This window comes from Quercus suber, unplaced genomic scaffold (assembly GCF_002906115.3).
Source record: "Quercus suber isolate HL8 unplaced genomic scaffold, Cork oak 2.0 scaffold_51, whole genome shotgun sequence".
NCBI lineage: Eukaryota > Viridiplantae > Streptophyta > Magnoliopsida > Fagales > Fagaceae > Quercus > Quercus suber.
The window spans coordinates 1,278,542-1,303,501 of record NW_027069516.1 but is presented as its reverse complement, the minus strand read 5'-3'; the positions used below and the strand labels follow the sequence as shown (position 1 = coordinate 1,303,501).

The 24,960-nt window shown below is 32.9% G+C and overlaps 1 protein-coding gene across 1 annotated transcript; it reads right to left on the bottom strand.

Annotated features, from left to right (window-relative positions):
* Positions 1-12,924: 12,924 nt before the first annotated feature.
* LOC112023236 (inactive RHOMBOID-like protein 8) lies at positions 12,925-16,656 on the bottom strand. Its single transcript, XM_024055855.2, has 6 exons — positions 16,175-16,656; positions 15,058-15,221; positions 14,779-14,942; positions 14,412-14,683; positions 14,177-14,303; positions 12,925-13,433 (listed from the first exon to the last, which is right to left on the bottom strand). The coding sequence occupies exons 1-6, from the start codon at positions 16,552-16,554 to the stop codon at positions 13,311-13,313; spliced, it is 1,230 nt and encodes a 409-aa protein (XP_023911623.2). The 5' UTR covers positions 16,555-16,656; the 3' UTR covers positions 12,925-13,310.
* Between the last annotated feature and the right edge of the window lie 8,304 nt (positions 16,657-24,960).

Here is a 24,960-nt window from a genome sequence, read left to right as displayed (position 1 = left end):
TTTTCCCACCACAACCCTGTCCTCTTTTCTCTCATCTCTTTCACTCTCATTAGTGTTGTCATTTTCTCATTAGGTATGGTAGAATGTCTATGTCCTATCCTAACCCAACCTATTTTGAGTGAAATATTTTTGGTCCCTAAAAGGAGATAAGATGAAAATAGACACTCGTGTGGTATCCATGATGAACATAAATATAGCTTTTTTAATAGGCTAAAGTATTAATTTTGTCTCTAAAGTTTATATGAAATTTATAGTTGATGTTAATTGAAGAAGATAAGGGGATCCCTAAAAGCCTATACTTCTTTTAAAGATAAGTCAGCAAGGATTTACAATCCTCTAAATGCAAGAAAATTGGGGCACTATCTCAAACCAATGTTAGGGCATGGAAATGGGGTGAATGTGACTACACCTTTCTCTTCAATTTAAGTATAAACTTCAAATTATAAGTGGGTTGAGATTGGAATTTGGAATCAAAGACTTTTTTTTTCCCAAATGATCAACACAACTTTACTTCTTCTTTTTTTTTTTTTTTTTTTTTTTTTTAATTTTTTTTTCTTTATTTGGGATAGTAAATTATACAAATTCCTTAAATTAATCTAATATTTGTTCAATTGAAATAGCACAACTATGTGACATCAACCAACTATTATTATGATTGTTACCCTCAAAACACTAGTTTCTCGCTCTTATTTTTCCCACCACAACCCTATCCTCTTTTCTCTCATCTCTTTCACTCTCATTAGTGTTGTCATTTTCTCATTAGGTATGGTAGAATGTCTATGTCCTATCCTAACCCAACCTGTTTTGAGTGAAATATTTTTTGTCCCTAAAAGGAGACGAGATGAAAATAGACACTCGTGTGGTATCCATGATGAACAAAAATATAGCTTTTTTAATAGGCTAAAGTATTATTTTTTTCTCAAAAGTTTGTATGAAATTTGTTTTTCATCCCTAAAATTTTTAAAGAGATTTTTTTTTTTTTCAATAATTTAGGGGCATAAATAGAGATGAATTTTTTTTTTCTTCAATAGGTTAGGGATAAAAAAAGTATATATATATATATATATTTTTTTTTTTTTTTTAATTTGAAGATAAATAGTAAACAAATTGAATAGTTTAGTGATGAAAAATGAATTTTTTAAAGTTTAGAGGGGAAAAAAACTTCTTGCAAACTCTAGAGACAAAATAATATTTTAGGCTAAAAATATCATCAACACTGAACTACCGCTTGAACTCAGACATAAATGACTTGTTAGATGTTATATCCATGTGAAAATTAATGAAATGTCAAGTACAATGTTTTGGGCTACTAAAATAAATCTATAAAAAAGTACGTTATCATTTATTAAAAAATATACTCATTCCATCCCAAAATATAATACTCTTTCAAAAATCAATAAATAGAATTTATATATTACCTTTTATTTTATTTAAAAATTTAATATCTTTATTTCTCTAGAGTTCGAATTACTGGAGGTGCTTTAGAAATCTGACTTTTTTTACAAAAAAGGTCAACGAATTAGATGGACTTCACTCACAAAAATGCGTTAAAAAATTGGATGTTTTACAATTTGAGACTTAAAGGATTATAAAATGTTGAATTCGGAATAACATTGTGCTACATCACTTGACATTCAAAAGCATTAGATATCAATGATGTTGGAAAGAAGAGAAAAAATAGGTTAACTAGAACTGATTTACTGGATGGTAGCTTGTCGCTGTAGCCAACAAGTCATTGATGACAAACTCACAAACGACCTTTGTTGGTGAATAACTGAATAGGTATGCATGGATGCACAAACATATGCAAACAATAAAATCCAAAATAAACAAATGAACGCTTATTTTATTTCATCTAGTCTTCCTTTCTTTTGTGGGTTTCAATTAACTTAATTGGTAAAGTTTCTTCCTATCAAAAAAAAGAAAAAGGGGTAAAGTCTTTGATATTGAATAAGAGATTTGAGGTTAAAATTCAAAAACAATTTAGTGTTTTAGTCTGATGATAAATAACTATCACTAAGAGTAAACACTATAGGTTGAAATTTTTTAAAAAGAAAAAAAAATTATCCTTTCTTTTAGTTAATTACATTAAAATAAATAAAGAATTTTTATTTATTTTAATAATCAGTCAACATGATAAAACCGTAGGGAAGAAATTTTTTCGAACATTGTTTTTTATTTTTTTTTATAATTCAATAGTTGAGGAATGAGAATTTGAACCCTTAACGTTTCCATAAAAAACATGAAAAATTACTAGTTGAACTACAAAACTTTTGACCCGCTTCCTTGCTTTTAATAGAATTTAATGTTTTTAATCTTATAATTATGATGAAAAGTTGGATCGTAACTTTAAAACATTACGACCTAGATAATTATTAGACACTTAGGCCAACAAGTTATTAGGCACTGGCCTCCTAACCTAATGGCACCTATCACTTATTTGTAAGGCTTAAATTGGTAGGAATGATTCTAGTGATGGTAAGAAGATGGAGTGCTTCGGATGGTAATGCCTCTGTCTCTTTTTGGGGACTAAAAAACTTGCATTGGGCATAGGCGGGAATAGGGCAGGTTTGGGTTAAGCGTGGTGTATGTATTTTGTCGTCTTTAATGAGTTGGTTCCAATGTTAATGAGAGAGATAACAGAGAAAGGGGAGATGTGATGGTAAGTGTGGAGAGAGAGAAAGAGAGAGGTTTTAAGGATGATAGTAAAATATGCATAATAAAACTAAATTAAAAATATGATATGTATAAATTATTAAATTATATATAGTGTAATCATTTTTATACATGTTGGAAGTTTTTCATATTCAATTAAAGACCTTTTTTTCTTTTTCATTAGATCATTACTTGAATGATCTTGTGTATTGGGTGTTAGAGTTCAATGAGTCTCTCTCATTTTATTGTAATTATTTCTATGCTAAGTTATATAGTATATTAATTATGTAAATGAGTTTTTTTTTTTTTTCTTTGATAACTATATTATTTAACAATATATAAACCTTTGAGACAAGATAGAGGAGGTCAAATCCGTCTCCATCTCATCCATTTGGGACAAGAAAGATGGAGTATTTTGTTATCCCTAATTGATTCCCCTTATTTGGGAAAAAAATTATTGAAATCATTCACATGAACCTAAAGAGGGGAAAAAAAAAAAAAAAAAACTTAAATGCAAATACAAATGGTTGAAATGGGTTGGGCATTACTGTCTTTCTAAGAAGAAGGTGCTCCACCTATCAATTATCATAGACATGGACACTTAATAAATCACTCCCCTCTTTGGAGAAAGAGAGAAGAAGAAAAAAAAAAGGTAGAGTAAAAGTGTTACTTACCGATGTATTTTAGGACATGTGGCAAGCATAAAACTAAACAACTGGATGATAATCATATTCTCAACCTTCTAAAGCAGAGTTCTCTTTTTCTTATGGGCCACACCTAAAAAACCTTTGTCTATGAAAATTTCAAGTAGTCTTAGATTCGAGACACATTTTAATTATATTGAAAGTGAAAACAAAATAAATATCGTGCAGCCAACCATGCATTAGAGAGTGGATTGTGATCATGTAAAATTCTAATGGGCCCTCAGTTCTATTCTGTGGGCACAATATCAGCAGGACAAATTCCAAACATATACTAGTGTGTTTATGTATATATACACTACTATTCAAAAATCCCACTTTTTATATTTTATTTTTATTTCTCTCTTATCTTTTTGTTCAACATTTTCTTCATCATTATTATGTTCATTTTATGATGATATGGTTTGCTAGTATAAAGTTTGTGGGGGGTCACTCTATTGGCTATGACTTTGATTATTATACATTAAAGTTTCTTGAAGATGATCATATATGATTAATGGAATCCTTCTTTTTTGCTTAATTTAATTTATAATTTATAGGAACCCCCCTTATTATAATTGATTTTAGCCGATTTTGCGCGTAATAAAATGTATAAAGCCCATTTCTGGTGAATATTCGTGTGGAATTATTTGGGTATCAAATTCGTTATTATTTATAATTGACTGAAGAAACTTCTATTATAAAATTAAAGACTAAAAAGATACTTCTATATTGATAAATGTTCAATCATGTGGAATGTGAACGAAGAAAGTGTTGACATTGATCTTAGAATTCAGCCTAAAAAACAAAACAGCAATAACCATCTTAGAAGAAGATAGTCTATACATACAGTCAAGACCAAGGGCATGGTTTCGGAATTGGTTCAAGTCAACCTCAAAACAGGACAAACTGAGTTTCTCTTGGACTGGTTTTGGCTTGGTACCAAAAAGAAATTCATACCAATCACCCTTTAATCACATACAAAATGCATGCATGAATATTGTTAGTCTATATTCTATAAAATATAATAAAGTGGAAGCTCTTTAAAATATCTAAATTAGATTTTAATTTTTCTCTAATTTTGTGTCAAGATCATTTTGATTCTAATTAATTATATTTTGCTTGTTGTGCTAAGTGCCATTCAATTTAAAACCACTTTAAACTCTTTTGAAATTACTTCTTGCCCATTTAAAATTAATTCCAATTCATTTGAATTTAATCCAACTTTCTTACCAAAACTTATGATCAATTCAAATATAATCTCCATTAAAAAAATTTACTACTTTATAATAAAAAAATTCCTTTTAATATATTTCATAATAACTCAATTTTTTGTCACTTATTTGGAAAATGCAGACATTAAGTAAATTTATTTCATTTGGTCCCACAACTTTTTCCATTTTCATCCTCCTTAATGCATTATTCACCTCGATCATCCTAATTCTTTAAACAAATCTATAGTTTCTATCCTTCATTTGGTTACTTAAATTGCTCCAATATTTCATATTGTTTCCGTTAAAAAGTTTATTAAAATAACTTTTTCATCTCTCTTGAATTAGCTCTTCTTTTACAAACACTTCTTGATCTTCTTTTACTAACACTCCCAGAACTTTAACTTTAATGCACCCAACACCATTCAATTCTCTTGTTTTCATTTTCTTTATCTCTGCTAGTTTATAAATATGTTTTTCTCCCTCATTCGTTCCCAACCTATTATAAGTTATCATAGGCCTTACATTTAGCCTCTTGGACAACTTTTTTTGCCTCCCTCTCTGCCACTTTATAATTTTTATTAGTAGCACTGTCTCTACATTTAGGTAGGCTTTTACAGCTCTCTCTAATTTAATTGATGTTTGAACTTCCATATTTCACTACAAAGTCTCCTTACTCGTTTGCCCACATCCTTAAGAGTCTCCAAGGATGTCTTTAACTACTCTTAATACAAGCAGCCATTTCATTTCACATTTTATCAACATCTTCGTCTAAATCCCACTTGCCTTCTTTGGTCATTTTATCTTTAAACGAATATTTTTTCTCTCCCTCCAATAATCCATTTATGATAGAGTGACTAAATTTTGTACTGATCATCAACTTACCACAACCCTCATCCTTTTACCTAACTTGGGATCAATTGTAAACAAAATGTATAACACTAAGGTGTATCTAATTATGTTATTAATGCCTATGCACATATGCTGAGGAATACAAGCTAGTGTCTATAAAAAAATAAAAAATAAAAATAATAATACATGCACATGTAAAACTTATTAAGCATAAACTACAATGGAGTGGCACCTTCTCAAATTCTTTTATGCAACGAATAGATTATTGCTTTCAGAGAAGAAATAGATTATATATAAATCCAAACATTAAAAATGTTTTAATATAATACATTGCTTAATAAAAATAAAATTTAATTTGAAGTAGTAATATAAAGTTATATATATCTAATACCTTTATATATATATATATATATATAGAGATAGAATATTTACTTATATTTGTGTAGAGTAATGAATACTAATACATTTATGGGCTATAATGAGATAGTTACTTCTACTTCTTCTTTTTTTTTCCCTGAGAAAATTAAATAAATTGAGCAATTATTGTTATAATGNAGAGAGAGAGAGAGAGAGTCAACCATTTTTGTTTTTTTGATGAAGAAAAAAAAAAGAGCATATACTTTATAATAAAAAAGACGAAATGAGCAACGATCATATAAATTTGAAGTCCCATAGGGTTCTATATACCCTATAAATAAACCCAACCCCATTACACCACTCTTTGACTAAAAACATTGATAGTGAGAGGCCACAAACTCACAAGATTGGGTTTTGCTTTTTGGTTCAACTAGGGCAACTCCCACTTCTGGATTCCTTCCCACTATAGCTGCCTTTTAGTCCCTTTCTCGTCCCCTAAAAGAGGGAGCCTTCTAAAAGTTTTTTTTTTTTTTTTTTTTGATAGGGCCTTCTAAAAGTTTTAGACTATATATTTTTGCAAACCAAGAAGAAACCAAACCATCACCCAAACATTTATAGTAATATAACAAAGTCACATAGTGCTAGTGCTTGTAGTTGTAGCCTTTATTTATTTAGATGCGTATTTCTATACGGAACCCCCCTAGGAGTCCCTTTTCATGATTATGATTTTGATCTTTTTTATTTTTTAAGTCTTTCTAGAAAGAGTAAGTGCTGGCATTTATACACCAAAATCCGCACTTTATTTACGTGCCAACTCTTAATTGAATTTTTTTACTAAAAAACTCTTAATTATATTTTAACACTTTTACATAAGATCACTTTATATACTTGCTAAAATTCAATTAAGAGTTGACACGCAAGTAAGATAGATGTAAAAATAGGTGTATTTTTAGTATTACTCGCAATTGGAAGCGTAAGTATGTAATGCATACCTCACCATGTGCATTAGTGGGAACATGCCATGTGTCACATTACTACAGGTTGCTCTCTCAATGGTGCAGGATGTTTTGTGGAGAAAACCTGGAGATGCTTAGCGGATATTTAAATTCGACAGGTGACATGTCTGCTGATCCTGACCAGGAGTGTGTGTGCGGGGGCCAACTCAAAGTTATTTCAACGGCTACAAATAACTTGTGATTATTAGGCGCTGGTGAGGACATATTAATAATTAACAAATGTTCAATTATAAACTGTAATACATTTTTTTCAGAAAAAAATATATACTTGTTAATGAAATTTTTGGCTTACACGTACAAATGGTTTTTTTTTTTTTTAATAGGATTTGGCGTTGACTAGACAAAAACTTTACCCTTATATATATATATAATTTGACTTTCTTTTTTGAAAAATGTATAAAAATATTATTATTATTATTTTTATTCAAATATAAAAAGATTTATTTTGATACAATATAGAAATTCTACTCTAACCTAATCTAAGTGTAAAGATTATTTAATAAAGCATAAATGCATCTTAATTATTGCTATTTGGGTATTTGTTAACAAAAGTTTTTTTTTTTTAATTTTTTTTATTTTTAAGTTAGTTAAGGTGTATTTAATTTTTCATTGAATTATCTTTGTATACATTTTTTTAATAAAAAAATAAAGTCAAATTATCCACAAATATCAAGGAAATATACAATAAATTTGTGTAAGCAAACTGTGGTGGGTGAAAAATAAGTTAGATAATTAAGGTTGGTTTTAATCCAATTACTATTCACTCACACAATTAAATTTTAGAGATGAAACTTTTAAGTATCCATTATGTAACAAGAGATGAAAGTCAGGCCCAAAAACTATAAGAGAAGTGGTAACATTCAATTAGAAATAGCTTGAAATTGGCTAAGTGTTCGTCCTCGGGTTTAGTTCGAGGAAGAAGGTACAACAGGATGGTTTTTTTCTCTTTTTATTTTTTTTCCTAATTTTCACGTCCCCCATGATCCAGGTGCTTTTTGGCTTTATATAACTTAGCAAAGATGCATTTGGATCTTATATTTGGAGGGTTGTAATTAGACTTTCCTGATACTTGTCCTATTAAGACCTTGCTAGAAGGTTTTTACACCAAAATATGAGTTGTGAGGAACATTGTTCATGGTCATTTCCTCATTAATGCGGCCAGCTAAGTGGTTGTAGTGCATTTAATGCGGAGAGGATGACTGCCTTGTTCTTCCTTTTTCTTCTCTTCCTTATTCAATACCAAGTTACCTTTGTCCCCCCGGGGGTTGCATCGTTCTCCTTTCATTCCTGATTCTCGGCCTTCTGAGGTTAAGTAGGCACCCTCGGCATCTTCACCAATGGCAACATCCAAAACTCCTTATTAGTTAAATAAGTCCTCTTTGTGAAGTTCTCCTCCTCGAAATTGCCCTTATTTTATTTATTAACGGCTATCGATCCTCGTCCCCCTCACACAAACCAATAGATCATTGATAAGTATTTTTTTTTTTTTTCGTGTGAAAATTATGCATTATACCTCATAACTAAATATTTATTATTCTTTAACATGTGCCTTTTAGGTAGTCTAGCGACCCAATAAAATAAAATGACCAACTAAAAAATTATATTAAAAAAATATTTCTTATTAGATTACTTTTTTTATTGGCCCAAAGTACCAAGCTATTTGTCAATCCAAACATTGTATTTATACAAACATCATATTCAATAGTATATTAAAATGAAAACTCAATTAATAATAAAATTTAAATTCTGACTGCACTCCAATTTTATGCCAAGTTTCACTCTAATGAACTATAATTTGACATCCAGTGTCTTTAGATTTTCAGTGCACTCCAATTTCATGTCTAGTGTCATTCTAGGTATATTTTATTTTTGTGTCAATTATATTTATAAACTAACTTTCTAGCAAAAATTTGCCAAAGTTTTTTTATCACTTTCATTATTATTATTATTATTATCACTCCGTGTACTTAAATCATCCTGTCATTTTTCCCATCATGAATTAAGCTTTAGCAAACCGTATAATTTATTTGGTTGTAATCTCTTCTTTAAAAGAGGTGCTCATAAATGTTTTGGGTACTCCATATCTCCTTCAAACTCAGCCTTGGCATGGCCCACGAGCCAGCTGTTTTGATCACAAACAGAGATGGTACTTAAGTGTGCTAACTGCTAAAGCTGCCACAAAATAATGCATTTGTTTAACGATTTGTGGGCTAGTTTTATTTATATCTTTAGCTTTGGTACAATGGTCCAAGATCTTTGCTCTAAACAGCTTAAAGGTACCTTGGTCCAATTAATTTCTCTGCCGAGTTTGATCTGAAACTACAGCCCTGCCCAAAAAGTAGAAACAAAAGCAGCCCAAAAAGAAGAAAAAAAAAAAAAAAAAGTTACAAAAGGCACAGTTCTCTTGCAGACCTGTTCTATTGGGTATTTTTTGCTCTTTGGGGTTCTTGTCTAGGCTAAGTAGATGGTAATGTCTAGTTTGTAATTGTAATCACCCACAGTGCAATAACTTAATGGATCACTTACTGACTAGTAGTAAGACTGGGGTACAGGGATTTATCAAACCCAATAATTTTTTCTTCTTATTTTTGTTTTTGTTTTTTGGGGGTTTGGGGTAGGACAATAGGTCCACATAATGCATGTTAAAGTTAAGTACTACTCATTTAAACCACTGCGGCTGGTTGGTCCTGTAAGGGCGGCCAATGTATAGGTCAAGTGCCGCATTCAATCATATCTGTAACACCATAGGATAGAGAGAGACACAGAGAGAGAGAGAGAGAGAGAGAGTGAGAATGTGAGATCTGAAATTTAAAAGAAAAAGAATAATTGCTGGCTTATGGATTGGGTCTATGGAGTGTGAAGCTTACAGCCTTACAGTGTACTATAAGCACTCCATTTATCATAGCTGCCTCTCTCTGATGTGATAGGAATTAATGATTAGACTATACTCTCTATTTCATTTTTCTACCCAACCAAAAAACAAAAACAAAAAAAGAGGAAAATTTGAAAAGGTGTTGCAATTCAATGTATTGGGTGTGTAGATTAATTTTTGTTTTCTTAGCAATAAAAAAAGGGGTGAAGTTTATTTTTACAAAGTTAAATAGTAGTGAAAATTACAGCAAAGTCTTGAGATATGAGTAAACGTCAATAATTCTTAATTTGTTTTGCAAAAAGTTACTAATTGGGATAAAGAAACTCTTTTTTTCCATTGAATTATCTGATTAAGTGTTCCTAATTCTTGTATAAATAGGGTAAATTGAATAATTCGAGAGAAAAATATAGATTTTCTTAATAAATTAAGGACAAATTAAGAACATTATCGCTTAACTAAAAGCATATTAATCTACAAAATAGACTAATTTAAGGGGCATTGTCTAAAAAAAGGATAAAATTGTGATTTATTGTCATTAGTATGTAATTATGTTTATCACAAAACTCAAGAGAAGGATGTTATTTGTGCAAAACTTAAGGGGCCATTGTTCTTTTTTTTTTTTTTAATAATTAAATTAAAATTTATTTTTAAACCATGACGAAGATTAGCATAATTTTCCTTAAATAGTATTATTGTAACAACCTAGAAATAGTACTTCATATGAAATTGTCACATTTTTTTTGGAAATCACATTCTTTGATTATACCAATGAAGTAGCTCTGTCACTTTCTCCTCCTAATTCTTTCCCCCTTTAAGCATGCTGATTTCTCTCTACAACTGTCTTTCTCCACCTTTCTTTGTACCGTAGCTATCAAAACTATTCAATCTACAATAAATTTTATTTATCTTCATTTTAATTAATAAATTTTTTATTTTCTTTATTCATCACGGATAGTATGGCTATTTATAATGAAAAATAAAGCAAGAAATTACTGAACCATATTTCGGCTTTAATCAATTTTGGATATTTGCTTGTGTCTGTTCTGAAATGGGGCCTAAACCGTATAGTGGGCCAGTGAGTATGGACTGTGGGGCCTAAACTATATAGTGGGCCAGCATTATGGTGTGTGAGTTAAAGCCCACCTCATACATTTAATAATTTCAAACGGCTATTCATTTAGGCCACGGAAGCTTTTGCAGATATATAGTTTGGTTAAAAAAAGTGGGCTTTACAAATGAGAACCAACGTTAAATCCCCAGATGGTGACACATTTGCACGTGTGGCCACTACTTGAACCCACAGTCCACAATATATTTATAGTTTGATAAGGTGTTGTTGGTCCACAATGAGAGAGTATTATAATAATGAAAGGATAGCAAAAAAGTTGGATTTGATTTATAAATAAATTATATATATATATATATATATATATAAAAGGAAAGGAAAAGAGATGGGAGAGACTTTGACTAAAATCCCATTTGAGAACCAAAATGCCCATGCAAGTTGGATTTGATTTATAAATAAATTATATATATATATATATATATATATAAAAGGAAAGGAAAAGAGATGGGAGAGACTTTGACTAAAATCCCATTTGAGAACCAAAATGCCCATGCTAAATCTTTTAATGGGTTGGTAAGTTGTACTTTGGTTTCAACTTTCAAGTTTAACAAGGCTGCTACAGAAATGTTAGCTTAGCTCATGACTTTGAATTCGATTTTGCTCCTCTTTTTGATGCCCTGTGTGATAAATGTGCTACAATTTTGTACCATGTAATTAGTCTAGTACTTGAAAGAGAAGAAAGAAATTGCCAATAGTTTGGTATTATTAGCACTAGGATTAATGATAAAAACAGAATAAAGGGCATAAACAACAGTAACACCACTATGGTGATGGAGCTTTTTTTTTTTCTTCCATTGAATAGCTATATAATAAACTTAGGAGATAGCGGGAAAGTATTTTATGACTATATCTTCTTATGTAAACTTCTTTGGCTGCTTGCTCTGTAGTTTAGTGAGACCATATTAAAGGCATATGGATTCTAGAATCTATTTTGAACTTTCATGTCTCCATCTACATTTAATTTCTTAACATTAATCAGATCCTGAGTCCAATTGCTCCTTCAATTAGGTCCATTCATTTGCTTTGGCCATGCATTTCACCAATAGTGAGTTGATTGGAAATTAATTCTATCATAGGCCATTGAATAAAAAGTTTGATGTGTGTCCCCCCAGACATACTGAACAAAAATCCCATAGAATGATTTCCTTTTAACTTATTTCCTTATTTTTTTTCTGTTGTGAAAAGTTTTATCACATTTGTATGATAATTTAGAATTATGGGCCTACAAGACTCAAAGGGCAGGTTCATTGAATTGAAGTTATGTCTGCTAGATTTTGGGGTTTCACGATCAATTTAGAAAATCACAAGACGGTATAATATCAGTACATATGAACACAACTTAGTTCTTTGTCCCCACAAATATCAAGGACTGATTGGTTGCTTCCATGAAAAGGTGAGAGATAAACAACCAAAACACAACATTTTGAACTCCAAGACATTAGGTTGCCTACAAACCAATAACTATTCATAACCCCCACCTCAATATCAATAGTGATATGGACCACATGGTAGATGATCAAGCTCTAGTAGCAGTACAGAATTTTTTTAGAAATTTTGAGGAAGAAAAAAAAACACTATACATTTTTATTGATAATTCCCACAGGTTCCTGACTTAAATTTCTAGATGTAAACTTTATACCAAATTTTGAGATGGAAGACAAAAGGCTTCAATGACCGTCTATGCAATATGGTCCCAGACTCGACAAGGTCAGCACATCTAACACATGGATGCCATGATAATGAGTAATGACTATGGCCATGTAATATAATCCCAGATTCATAAAAATTTGACGAGCTGAGGATCATATATTGGGTCTTGATATGACCTATATGATCTTAAAGTTTTACCTTGGGTGCATGCAGTTGTGAAGAAGTCAAGAATATCACACTGTAGGCTACTTTATTGATAATCATTCTCAAAGGTGAAAGGATGGCAGAGGCAGTGCGTGACAGGCTACTAGTTTAGAGTAAAAAAAAAAAAAAAAAAAAATCTCCAAGTTGATGATTTGAGATAAATCAATAACATGTGATTACTATAGTGTTGGGAAAAATCAGTACTTCAACTTGACTGGCAACCTTCAACCAAAGAGGAGGACATTCAATTTGGTTCATCAATTAAGCCCATTCGCGTAATTCATGTTCAAGACTGAAGTCATTTCATTGGATGTGCTAACTGTTCAATTATACTATTTCAATAATTGAAACACGAGCAACTGACAGTGCTACAAATATTCTAACTAGTAATCAACAAAATATTGATATTAAAACATGTACAGTTCTACCTGGTCAGAACAAAATTGTCAAAACTCACAAGTATTCATTAGTACATCAGACTGCACAAATCCCTTATTCTAACTAGCAAAGCGTTGATGAAAGGGACAACCCTGAAGTTGCCTGTACTCAACTCAAACAGGTCAATATCAAATCTGCATTGCTCACCATAGTCTACATTTAACTCGGAACTAGCATTAGCATGATATGCACATTAAATTTGGTATAGTTCTACCATTTTGTAACAAAATCAACAGGCCTCATAAGTTTTTATGAGCATATCAGACTGCACAAATCCTCTATCCTTGCTTGCGAAATGTTAGTGAAAGGGAAAACCCTGAAGTTTCCATCACTCAGGCAGGTCAATGTCAACTGTTCATTGCTTACCATGGTCTGCATTTAAAATTTACCAGCATTAGCATAGAATATAAACTAGAGTCTATCGAAGTATCAATTTTTTTTTTTGATTGGTCTATCAAAGTATCAATTATATCATAACATGCTATAGTCCATTTGTAGAGACTTAGAAGGAAGAATAAATTTTATGTGCAAAGAAGTCTTTTGAGGTAGACATTCTTAAAACAAATATTTTTTTGCCCCTTACGGAGAAAACTTAAGTAGGTACCAAACTATGTAAGCTGCAGACAGAGTTGAAATCAAAGCAAGCAAGAAAGGACATCAGGAAAGTACCAAAATACAGATGAATATGAACTTAATTGATGCAGAATTGTATTGGGAGAAGCCATCTATCTTCATTAAAAATAATTTAACTAGCCATACTGAGAAAAAATCAGTTACGGTATATGGCAGTAATCTTAATAAATAATCTACATTCAGTATAAGGCAATGGTTTCACTTCCTTTGTGCAGTCAGAAACATACATTACCAGTACTACCAAACAAATCTTATCCTATCTCTCCTGTTTTTTTTTTCCCATTTAGATTGCTACTTTCAGGTTTTGACATTATAAAAAATCAAATTGCTAAAAAAAGCCATTAGTCTTTGGACCAAGTGGCATTTCCTCCCTCCATAAACAAGGGGAGAAGGGTGAAGTCACAGGTTCAATGTCATACTGGAGTGTGAATTAATTGTCATTAATTCATCTAAAGAATTGCTAATAGTAAATAAATCTATACCTCACAAGAAATTGCTTTGTCTGTGCAGCTCCACCATTTGAAAGGAACACAATCAACATATTGACACCATTTGCAATATGGGCTGATGTTAACACCTTGAAGAACTGCTACAATACATCCAGCAAGTCTGCATAAAGAAGAAGCTCCTCTTATAACATATCACCGGCCAAAAATTTCTAGCAACTAGTAAGAGAAGGAAGCTTGAGATGCAAAGAAAGGAAGAAAAAGAACTTACATAAGACCAAAAATAAGAAGAGAAATACTCCTCAGGACTGGCCTCTCTAGCTTCTGCTTCAACTTCAACTTGATAGAATCTTTAACACCATACTCAAAGAGGCCTCCTTTGTTTTGAGCCACTAGCCTGAGCTGAGGGCTGAACAAAAGCACAAATCCAAGCAGGAAACCTGATATAAAACCTCCAGTATTTGAAAAATTGTCTACATAAGGTAGCAGACCAAGGATGAAATTGATCATGGTGACAAAGAAAATTGACGCTACAGCTGAAAACTGCAATCAAAGAAAAAAGCAATTATTAGACCACTTAATCAGACTAATGGCATAGAGTGATAACTGGGGGCTGAGAAAAGAAGAAGGTGAAGGACCTTATTGGAGTAAATCTTCCAGTTACGAATAAGCACAGAGAGCATAGCTCCAAGCAATCCATATAGAGCTCCGGATGCACCAACTGCTGGAATGTTTCTGACAAAAAGTGCAGCCACCAAGGTACCAAAAAAAGCCGAGAGTATATATACTAACCCAATCCTTACTGCCCAATAGAAATAAAAACAGCAAGAAGGTAAAATTCTTTACAACACTTTTCAAGATTTAGCTGTATACTTATTTGATTAAGTGAATCATACTAGAGAGAAGAAAATAGTTACACTGTCCAAATTCTTTCTCTAAGAAAACCCCTATAAGGACAACACTGCAGAGGTTGATGACAAGGTGGATAGCTCCAGCATGCAAACATGGAAATGTGAAAAGACGCCAAGTTTGGTGATATTCTGTTAAGAATGAATGTTGAAGAGCTCCCATTTTGCCTAGCCTGCAACATTGAAAAGCATCAATTTGAGATTGTTGGAAAGCACCAGATAGAGCCAACTAATAGCATTGGGCTGAGTTCTGTCTGATCAGTGAAAAATATAAGGCAACATATTAGAATCATGTTCTAACATGTAAATGCAATTATTCAGTGAAAAAGACAAGTCAAAACACAAAAGGCTAAGAGTATAACAAACAGAAGATATATGTGTTAAAACATGAACTAAAGACAACACAAAGTACTATTAAGCTGCGCTACAAAACTTTGGTTCAGTCTCCAAAATTAGAGGATGTTAAATTGGCTTTGGAACTAAAGAACCACTGAACCACACACACATTTTTAGTTCTCTAGGGCTGAAATCACCATCACTATCTAAACTCCAAAGGTCCTAACTTTTATTAAGCAAGCTTAAGTCCATTAAACATACAGAGAGACCCAAAACACAAAAAAAGAAAAAAAAAAAAGATATTTCTCAAACTTCCTTGTCAACAATATTACCATATAAGAAAAACAGGTAAGAACATAATTTTAGAGACATACATGATAAAAAGGGTAAACTACATTTTAAACTCTCATAATCTATATGGATTAATTTCTCTTAAATGGGTGAGGCTTAATTTTATTAATTTTAGGGTTTAATTTGTTACATCCTACACTATAGGCATTAAAATGTAATTTTCCAAAACCACCCCCCCCCCCCAAAAAAAAAAAAAAAAATTCTCAGAATTTTCTAGAAACCCAGCATAAAAGATTAACAGCTGCTAAAACCATTACTAATTTCTTCAGCAATCAACAATAAAAAGACAGTTCCAATGCAAACTTTTCAGGTCAAAGAAACTCAAACCCCAAAATGAAATTCACCAATTAGAGAAGGAATCATCAAAGAAACTTAAACCCAGATAAAGAAACCGATAAAAGAAGAAGATTTTGTTAGTAGAATTGAAAAAAAAACTCACGTGGAAGCAGAAGGACCAAGCAAGGGATTCTCAGAGAGAGGCTGAAAAGAGAGCCTCCCAAGCAGCTTGAAGGCGCAGTCTTGGTGGGAATTGTTCCAGCAGTCATTGACGAACATGGTGGCGAAGAAGGCAACGACGTGGAGGATCACGAAGACGGAGATGATCCATGTGTCGCCGCTGCGACGGCGCTGAGAGCGGGAACCGAAGAAGCTGAACTTGATTCGGTCTTGGAGTTGAAAAGTAGTAGTGTCAGCACGATCGTATGTGAATGGTGGTGGTGGTGGTGGTGGTGGTGGAGGAGGAGGAGGAGGAGGAGGAGGGGCCTTGATTTCGATATAGGTCTGGAACTTGCAGTTGGAGTTGGTGTCTTGTTCCGCCATTGGAATAGTGGGTGTCTTTCCACTCTTGCAAGTTGCAAGAAAAATGGTTTCTTGAGTTGGAAGGTACAACTGTGTTTATTTAGAGAGAAAAAGAGAGTGGTTGGTTCTTTCTGTTTCTCGAAACGGTTGGGCTTGGCGGGAATTTTTTTTTTTAAGCTTAGCATATGATATTTTTGTACCATCTCATAAAATATTAAAACAATTGCAATAATAATAATACTAAAAAGTAAAATAATCTCACACTTATGAGTTTTTTTTTTGGTTGGAGGGACCAAAGAAGTTATTTGAACTCTTAATATTTTTGTTGGAAATACTAAAATGTATTAATCAGTTGAGTTATAAGATTCTTGCTCACTTCTAATGTGTTTAACTTTCACATTTTAATATTAATATTTATAAAGAGAAAGAATATCATTAGACTGTGTAGAGTTGATGATTGGTTTTGCCTTTGGTGCAAAATGGAGGATGAAAGCAGTATTCCTGTATAGGATTAAACCCACCAACACACGTGAAAAATTAAGTTTATTGGTAGTGTGTAGAGTTGATGATCAGCTTTGCCTTCTGTGCAAAATGGAGGATGAAAGTAGTGTTCAATTATTCATACCTTGTAACTCTGATGCTAGTTCGAGTATGGATGAGATGTTAATCAAGCCACCACCAACAATATTGCATCAAGCTTTACTAGGCGAGGTATATTTCATATTATCTTCAATCTTTCTTGAAGATGTATGGCATGCTAGAAATAGATACAAGTTCTTATGAGAATTTTTTTTTAAATAATTAATGTATGTATTATTTTCCTCAATTAATATGAATCTTATGCGATTTTTTTAGTGAGTATTCTTAGGTGATTTTTTTTTGTGAGTAAAAACGATAGTAGCCTTTATTTTGATAGAATCAAATTTTACAATGAAAAAGAGAAAAGAGAGGCATTCTTCCAATAACCTCCTCTTTCTCTTTTGCAACATTAGTCAAAACTAATGCAACGCAATTACATCGTAAAGGTATGCTAACAATTAACAAAAGGGAAAAGAAAAAAGAAATCAAAACTATCTTTAATCAAAGTATTCAAATTCTTCTCTACCCGAACGCATGATGCAGCTAACACTTCACCTATGTTGTTGTGTAGAAGAAATCCAGAACCCACTGATGTAGTCTTCTTTGACAGTGAAATAGACAAACACAATTTCATGTTGGAGAAGTACCAATGAAGGATTGCGAAAGACTCATACTATCCCTACCAATAACTTGTTTTTTGTGAGTAGGAGAATCCAAAGGAGTGGAGACTGTGGATGGACGCTTGGCTAGATGAGAAGAATGATTCAAGACATCAATGGATGACTGGTTGTTAGGATCACGTAGCATATGTTTCCATGATCGAAGGGATGATTTGTTGTGGCCCGATAAATCCTCAGGAAAATTTGTGGTTATCTCCATCTCCACATCAATGTTTTGAGTACCCCCTATTTAAATTTTTATCTTTCTCACCCACTAGTTGTTGCCCCGGACTCAGATATTGGGGTGTAACATCCTTATCAGTTGCTGTCGTAATTGTATATAAAATACTCTCCCCAGAAATAGGATTAGACTTATCCGAAGGAATTAAGACAGGATCTTTGGAAGTATCCGAAATGATTAGTTGTGAGATATCTGGTGATTTGGAATTTAGATTTGATGAGGGGATAAGATTTCTGGATATTGTGGATTTAGGTAGGATACTATCCCGTTCAAAATTAGAAATTTGATTATGATCCAAAGATTTTGAAGTTTCCCACCCATCCGAGATTCTAATTGAGTCAACCAGCTGTTGTCACAGTAGATTTTCCGGTCAACGGATTACCAATCAGCTGTTGCCGGATTAAGGAGGGCTCAGCTATACCATCTTCCCCCTCAAAGACCTAGATTTCCTCTTCATCTTTGTCATTTGATTTGGACTGTTTGAAATTACTTTTCTTCTAACCAACTTTTGGAGCTATAGCACGAAGCCATGGACCAAATTGGAACTCATCCTCATCCAGAGAAAGACAACATTTTTTAATTTTTTGACATTCATGATCTTGATGACCAAGAATACCACAATGATAGCAGAAGGTAGGTAATCTCTCATACTTAAAAAAGACCCATCCTTCTTCCACATCTTCAATATGAACTATTTTTTCCCTCATCAAAGGTTTCGAGATATCAATGTCTACTTGAATACAAAGGAAAGGGCCCCGAGCAAGACTACTCTTTGGAACATCAACCAAAGGAGGAGTACCAATCTCATTGGCAATACGAATACCAATACTTCTATTCATACTTTTAATATGAACATTGAAAACCCTAATCCAAAAGGGAGAACGTTGAAAAATAACTCTACTTGGGCTGAGATCACCATTGTCTTTAGAATGATGAAACTTTTTCCAAAGCTCCTCCATAGCTTCATCCATAATTGGTACAAAAACAAGGCAAGAAAAATAGAAAAGGGAAAAGAAAAAGGAAATATAAAAAATGAAAGAAAACCCCTACTACGATCAATTAACAGATCGGAGAGGTTTGAATTTTACGTTATACAATGCAAATTGGTTTCTTTTACTTTCCAAGAGGACCAAGACTGCTGAAAGCTAGTAAGAGAAAAGTTCGTTTTTCACTCCTTAGGTTAGTTAACTTATAGCTCTTCCTTTGAAGAAAAAACCTATAGTTATAGTTATAGGTAAAAAAAAAAAAAAAAAAAAAAAAAAAAGGGAGGATAACCTATAATTATAGCTAATCATATTAATGATGGAAGGAAGAAGAGACTAACCTCATTATGTAGTCCATTAGGCCTCTAATGGGCCAATAAACAGTTGTTCTCATAAGAGGTTTCATCCAGCTGTATAGTCCATTGGACCTAAAATGGGCCATCCAAAAATCAGTGATTATAAGACCAAATCCTCAGAGGTAAAAGCTTTTTGGTCCACAAAAAGGGAAGGAAGTCATAGGATTCAACTACCAAGTCCCAACATGATTACAATGATTTTAGCTCTCTTTTTAAGAAGTGGTTAGTGGATGGTGATCGATTGTGACTTCCTTGGTTACAATTAATAAACCCAAAAATGTACCTTATTTAATGTCTTTGATCAACAAAGATAAGCTGTCCAAATCATGAATTAAATAGAAGTTGGATGGGTCTAACTCCAGCCTAAAATTTCTCCAAAAAAAAAAAAAAAAAAAACTCTCCAGCCTAAAAAAAACTAACACTTTTTGGGTTTTTAAATGTAATTGAATTGTAGTGTTGACTTTGATAACTACTTTGCTCCTACGAATATGTTATATCTCCATCATCACAACTTGCTTTGTCTGTTTGTCATAAGTCATATGGGTAGAATAGGATGCGGCAAAGTCATCTCATGACATGAATATGATGACCGTATGCCGCAATTTCAGATTTTTTGTATTCATGTTTCTCATGTTCCAACCATTCCTTGCCCTAAAATGAGAAAAATGATAGAAAGAAAATAAAATTTAATTTTGAAATCTTAGATTTTGTTTAATTAATTGAGCGGGGAATTAAATGAGTTACTTGGTGTGGAATTGTGATAAAAGTTTTTGGCCCCTAATTTAGTTCTCTGGCTTATTTTTGTTTGGATTTAGATAAGATTTCTAGAAAGGTGAAAATCGAACATCTTCTTTCATCTATTCGTTTTTCACTATTTTGAATTAGAAATTTAACTAATTGATTTGACTTATAAGTGATTCAAAGTTTTTTTTTTTTTTTTTGGTTTCTTGGTGGCCAAACAGGAGCTTTGGATTCTTCATGTTGTTTAATTACTTGAATTGATATGATTATGATGGATTTGTAAAAAGTAAAAAGTTCTATGCAGAAGGTTTAAATGGATGGTGTAGGGATAAGGGCCCAAAATTATATATTGGGTCTTGGGCCCTATCTGAGGACATTGGCATATCCGAGGAGAGACAAATAGCCATGAGGGATTTCAGTTCAGGATCTCATGAGTTAGAAAGGAGTAGAAGGCGGTTCAATGAGGAATTCTCCTCGGCCATGACAAATATAGCTTAGATACTTATTCCAACGACGAAAATGACCTCCATAGAAGCTCTAGTGTTAGAAGCGTGCCTCACAAACACACGAGAAAGAAAGGAACCCAAAAGTATCTAGGGAAAATCTGCTACCTCCGCATTAAATGCACTACAGCTACTTTTCTTGCCGCATTTATGTGGAGAAGACCTCTGAACAGTACTTTCTTGGCTACTGCAACTCACAGAGAGCCAAAAGGGGTGTTTGATGGGACGGGCACTCGAGTAATGGCTGGGACGATTGACAACTGGAGGGCCAAGATCACCAGAAAAGAGATATATAATGTGAGAGACCCCTGAAGGAAAGGGGATCGAAAAAATAGAGAAAGAACACTGTAGCGATCATAGTTTCCTTTGTAATCAATTCTATTGATTTATGCCAATATTCACCTCCTCTGACAGGGAATTTATTCGGTCCTTTGTGCCTTGTTCTTGCTTGATCATTTTTTAAACCCATACTAGCTGTTATTAAATTCATTAGGGCCTAGTTCTTTAACCCACTTTCTACAAATTTATTGTACTGGGCTCACTGAGCCAACATCTCACACGTCTTGGGCTTAGGCCACAAATCATGTCCTTACAGATGGTGTTTGTTCCCCTTAAAAATTACTATAACTTTTGAGTAGAGTTTGTGGTGTGCCTTTATCTTAGAACATTTTTTCATCTTCCTTAAGTGTGTGTTTATTTCTCAAAAAAAGAAAAAGAAATGTGGTATCTATTTCTCAATTGATTCAAAGGGTTGATGATCATTATGATCCAAGATATTGGAATTGTATGATTCATATCCCAGTGTGACCCATAATTTCGTTTTTTAGAAGATAATGTGCCCTATAATTAATTTGTTAAACAGTTAATTTTTCTATGAGCATATAACAACAAAGAGAACATTGAAACATTAGGGAAAAATACCTATACACCCCCTAAACTTTCAGCCACTGGCCAATTTACTCCATAAACAATACACATCTACCAAACCTATACCTTTGTTAGTTTGGTGTCAAAAAACTAACAGAATAAAAGCATGTGAGATGCACATGTTCCTTAAAAACTAATTAAACCACACATGATAGAAAGAAGAGGGAAGAGAGACCAGAGGTCTGACTGGGACTCTCTCTCTCTCTCTCTCTCTCTCTCTCTCTCTCTCTCTCTCTCTCTCGCGGTAGAACCAAAGCTACCGTAGAGCGTCTTTCCGTTGTCTTGCCGCCCTTGTACTGGTAGCACTTTGGTGGTTCTACCATGCTGTTCACCGGCAACCATCTGGTATGTTTTTTCTCCTTTTCTTACATATTGCTATTTAAATCCACAAAGAACATTTTTTTTCATCTCCATGTGCGAATTTATATAGTAGAAATTCTTGGTTTGGTTTAATTTTTTGTTTGGTTTAAATTTCCATGTAGTGACAATGGGCATTCATCCATGGCTACAACAAAAAAATTAACAAGAACATTAATAGAAGAGTTGGAGAAAAAAAAAAAAAACACAACACAGAGAATAGTGGAAAAAAAAAACTTGAATTCAATAAAAGGACAATTCCTCTCTTCTTGAATGTGGTGGCTTAGCAGTCCATCAAATTGGATTAGAACTATACGAATCTACAGCTTCCAGTTCAATATGATAACATCTATCTTTGCACTTATCACACTTGTTGGAGCAGGGGCCAAGTCAATTATGAAACTGAGAGGAATATCATATTCCTGAATTTTTTCCAACCTTTTTGACTTTTTTAATCAAGATAAGTCTTTGTAGTAAACGAAAATTTGAAGCCAATGTTTTTGTCCAGACCTGTTTTGGACAAGTAAACACACCCCAATTATAAGAAACTATGAGAATGATTGTTGATGAATGATGATGTAGCTTTATCAACTATGGGAAGTAAGTGATTAGTTGCAAATAAAGTTGCCATATTGCCCAGAAGATTAAGCAATGGATTTTAATTATAAATTTTGCACCAGCTGAAAAGAGTGAGGAAGCATTACGGTTAATTAATTGTAAACTAGGTGGGCTTTATGGATTTAAGTATAATTCTGCAACAGCGTCAAAAGGCGAACTAGTGTCATTCCCTTTGCAGCAATGCTGGATGGCAGACAAAAATTGACAAAAGATTACTATAAAGAATTTATTTGAGTCCCATATTTGACAATTACAACATTGACATTAGGTGCATATTTTGCACAGCCACTGATGCGTGCAGCCAGTTTCAGGCTTCATTGGTAAGATTAAACCATTAGAGCAGTAGTCATATCTACTCAAAAGCAACAATTGGTGAAGGACACATGGAGATTAAAAAAACCAAGAATTTCACATAAACCCAACCCAAAAATTAAACTAAATCAAGAATTTCTACTAAGACATTCGCACATGGAGATAAGAAAAAAAGTTCTTTAAGTATTTAAATAGCAATATGTAAGAAAGGGGGAAAAATTACCAGGTGGTGGTTGGGGAATGGCACGGCAGAACCACCAAGGCGTTGTCGAGATGACAGAAACACACTCTATAGTGGCTCTGGTTCTACGGCCTCTTTCTCTCTCTCTTCTCTATCGGTCAGACCTCTGGTCTCTCCTTTCTCTTCTTTCTATCATGTGTGGTTTAGTTAGTTTTTAAAAAACACATGCATCTCACATGCTTTTATTTAGTTAGTTTTTTAACACCAAATTAACAGAGGTATTGATTGGGGAGATGTGTACAGTTTATGGAGTAAATTGACCAATATAAAAGTTTAGGGGATGTTTTGGCCAGTGGTTAAAAGTTTAGGGGTTGACGAGCATTTTTCTTGAAACATTATTTTAAAAAAAATTTATTGACTAAATTTTGACACAATTGATTTTATTAGGAACAAAATGAAAGCAAACCCTAAAAATTAAGGACCAAATGTGATTTTTTTTTTTTTGGTGTAAAAAATGTTCAATTACAAAAAAGCGTAAATGCACTTTTAGTCTCTAGATTTTGATTTTTTTTTTTTCCATTTTAGTTCATACATTTTATTTTTACCACTTTTAGTTCCTAGACCAATTAACGCCCTTCATTTAAGTCCTTGAAACACTGTTTAGTCACCAAATTAACGGGAAGACTGACGGATTAATAAAATATTATTAAAAAAATTATTTAACACTTTTTAAATGCCAAAAAAATTTTAATTACTCAATTTTAATTTAAAAAATAAAAAATAAAACAAAAACAAAAAAAATATTTTCTTTCAAACAAAAATTTTACTTTCTTTTAATTAAAATGAATTTTTTATTTTATTCCAATCATTTTTTTTTTCCAGAAGAACATTTAACTTTTAAACCCTTTTCTCTCTCTATTCTCAAACTCTCTTTCTCCTCACCCTCCATGGATGGAAAGTCTCTCTAATCTCAAAATCTCATCTTTGCTAATCCGCCAAACTCCGATCTGATTTAAACTCTGACTGACCCAAACTCTCTCTAATCTCGTTCAAGACTCAGTGATGAGGTCGTCACCGTTGAACTCGTTCAAGACTCAATGATGAGGTCGCCATTGCCGTCGAAGAAAGAAACCCCAGAAGGTCTGCCGTTGCCGTTGCCGTTGTAGTTGCCATCGAACCCATCAAGAAGGTCCGCCGATTAGGTGTATGAAACCCCAGAAAGAAAACCCATAGTTTATTTCTGTGTAGTTATGGATCCGTTGTACAAAACCCAGTCACCAATTTGGTATTGGGGCCCGATATTGACCAGCGGCGAGTAGATCAAGAAGGTTGATCTTCGAGGTTTTGATCATGGAGGCCGTGGGGTCTTGATGTCGTGAAAACAATGGGAAAAATTTGGAGGCTTGCATGTGGGTGTTGTGAACATGGATCGGTGGTTGGGTCTGCTGATGATTTTTGCTTGGGTTGTGATCTGGATTTCATTTTTGTTTGATCTCTATTTGTGATCTGGGTCTGTGTTTGTGTTTGGTCTTTGTTTCTTTTTTTTTTTTTTTTTTTTTTTTTCGTTTGTGTTGTTGTGATCTAGGTTTGAGTTTTTGGTTGCTGGATTTGTGTTCTTGGTTGCAGGGTTTGATCTGGGAAGAACACGAAGAACTCTGGGTCTGTGTTTGTGTTTGGTCTTTGTTTTTTTTTAATTAAAATTGAGTAATTATTATTTTTTTAAAATTTTGGCATTTAAAAAATGTTAAATAAATTTTTTAATAATATTTTATTAATCCGTCAGTCTTCCCGTTAATTTGGTGATAGAACAGTGTTTCAAGGACTTAAATGAAGGGCATTAATTGGTTTAGGGACTAAAAGTGGTAAAAATAAAACCTAGGGACTAAAATGAAAAAAAGTCAAAATGTATGGACTAAAAGTGCATTTACGCCTTACAAAGAAGAAGATTTTTGTTTTTTTTTTTTGTTTTT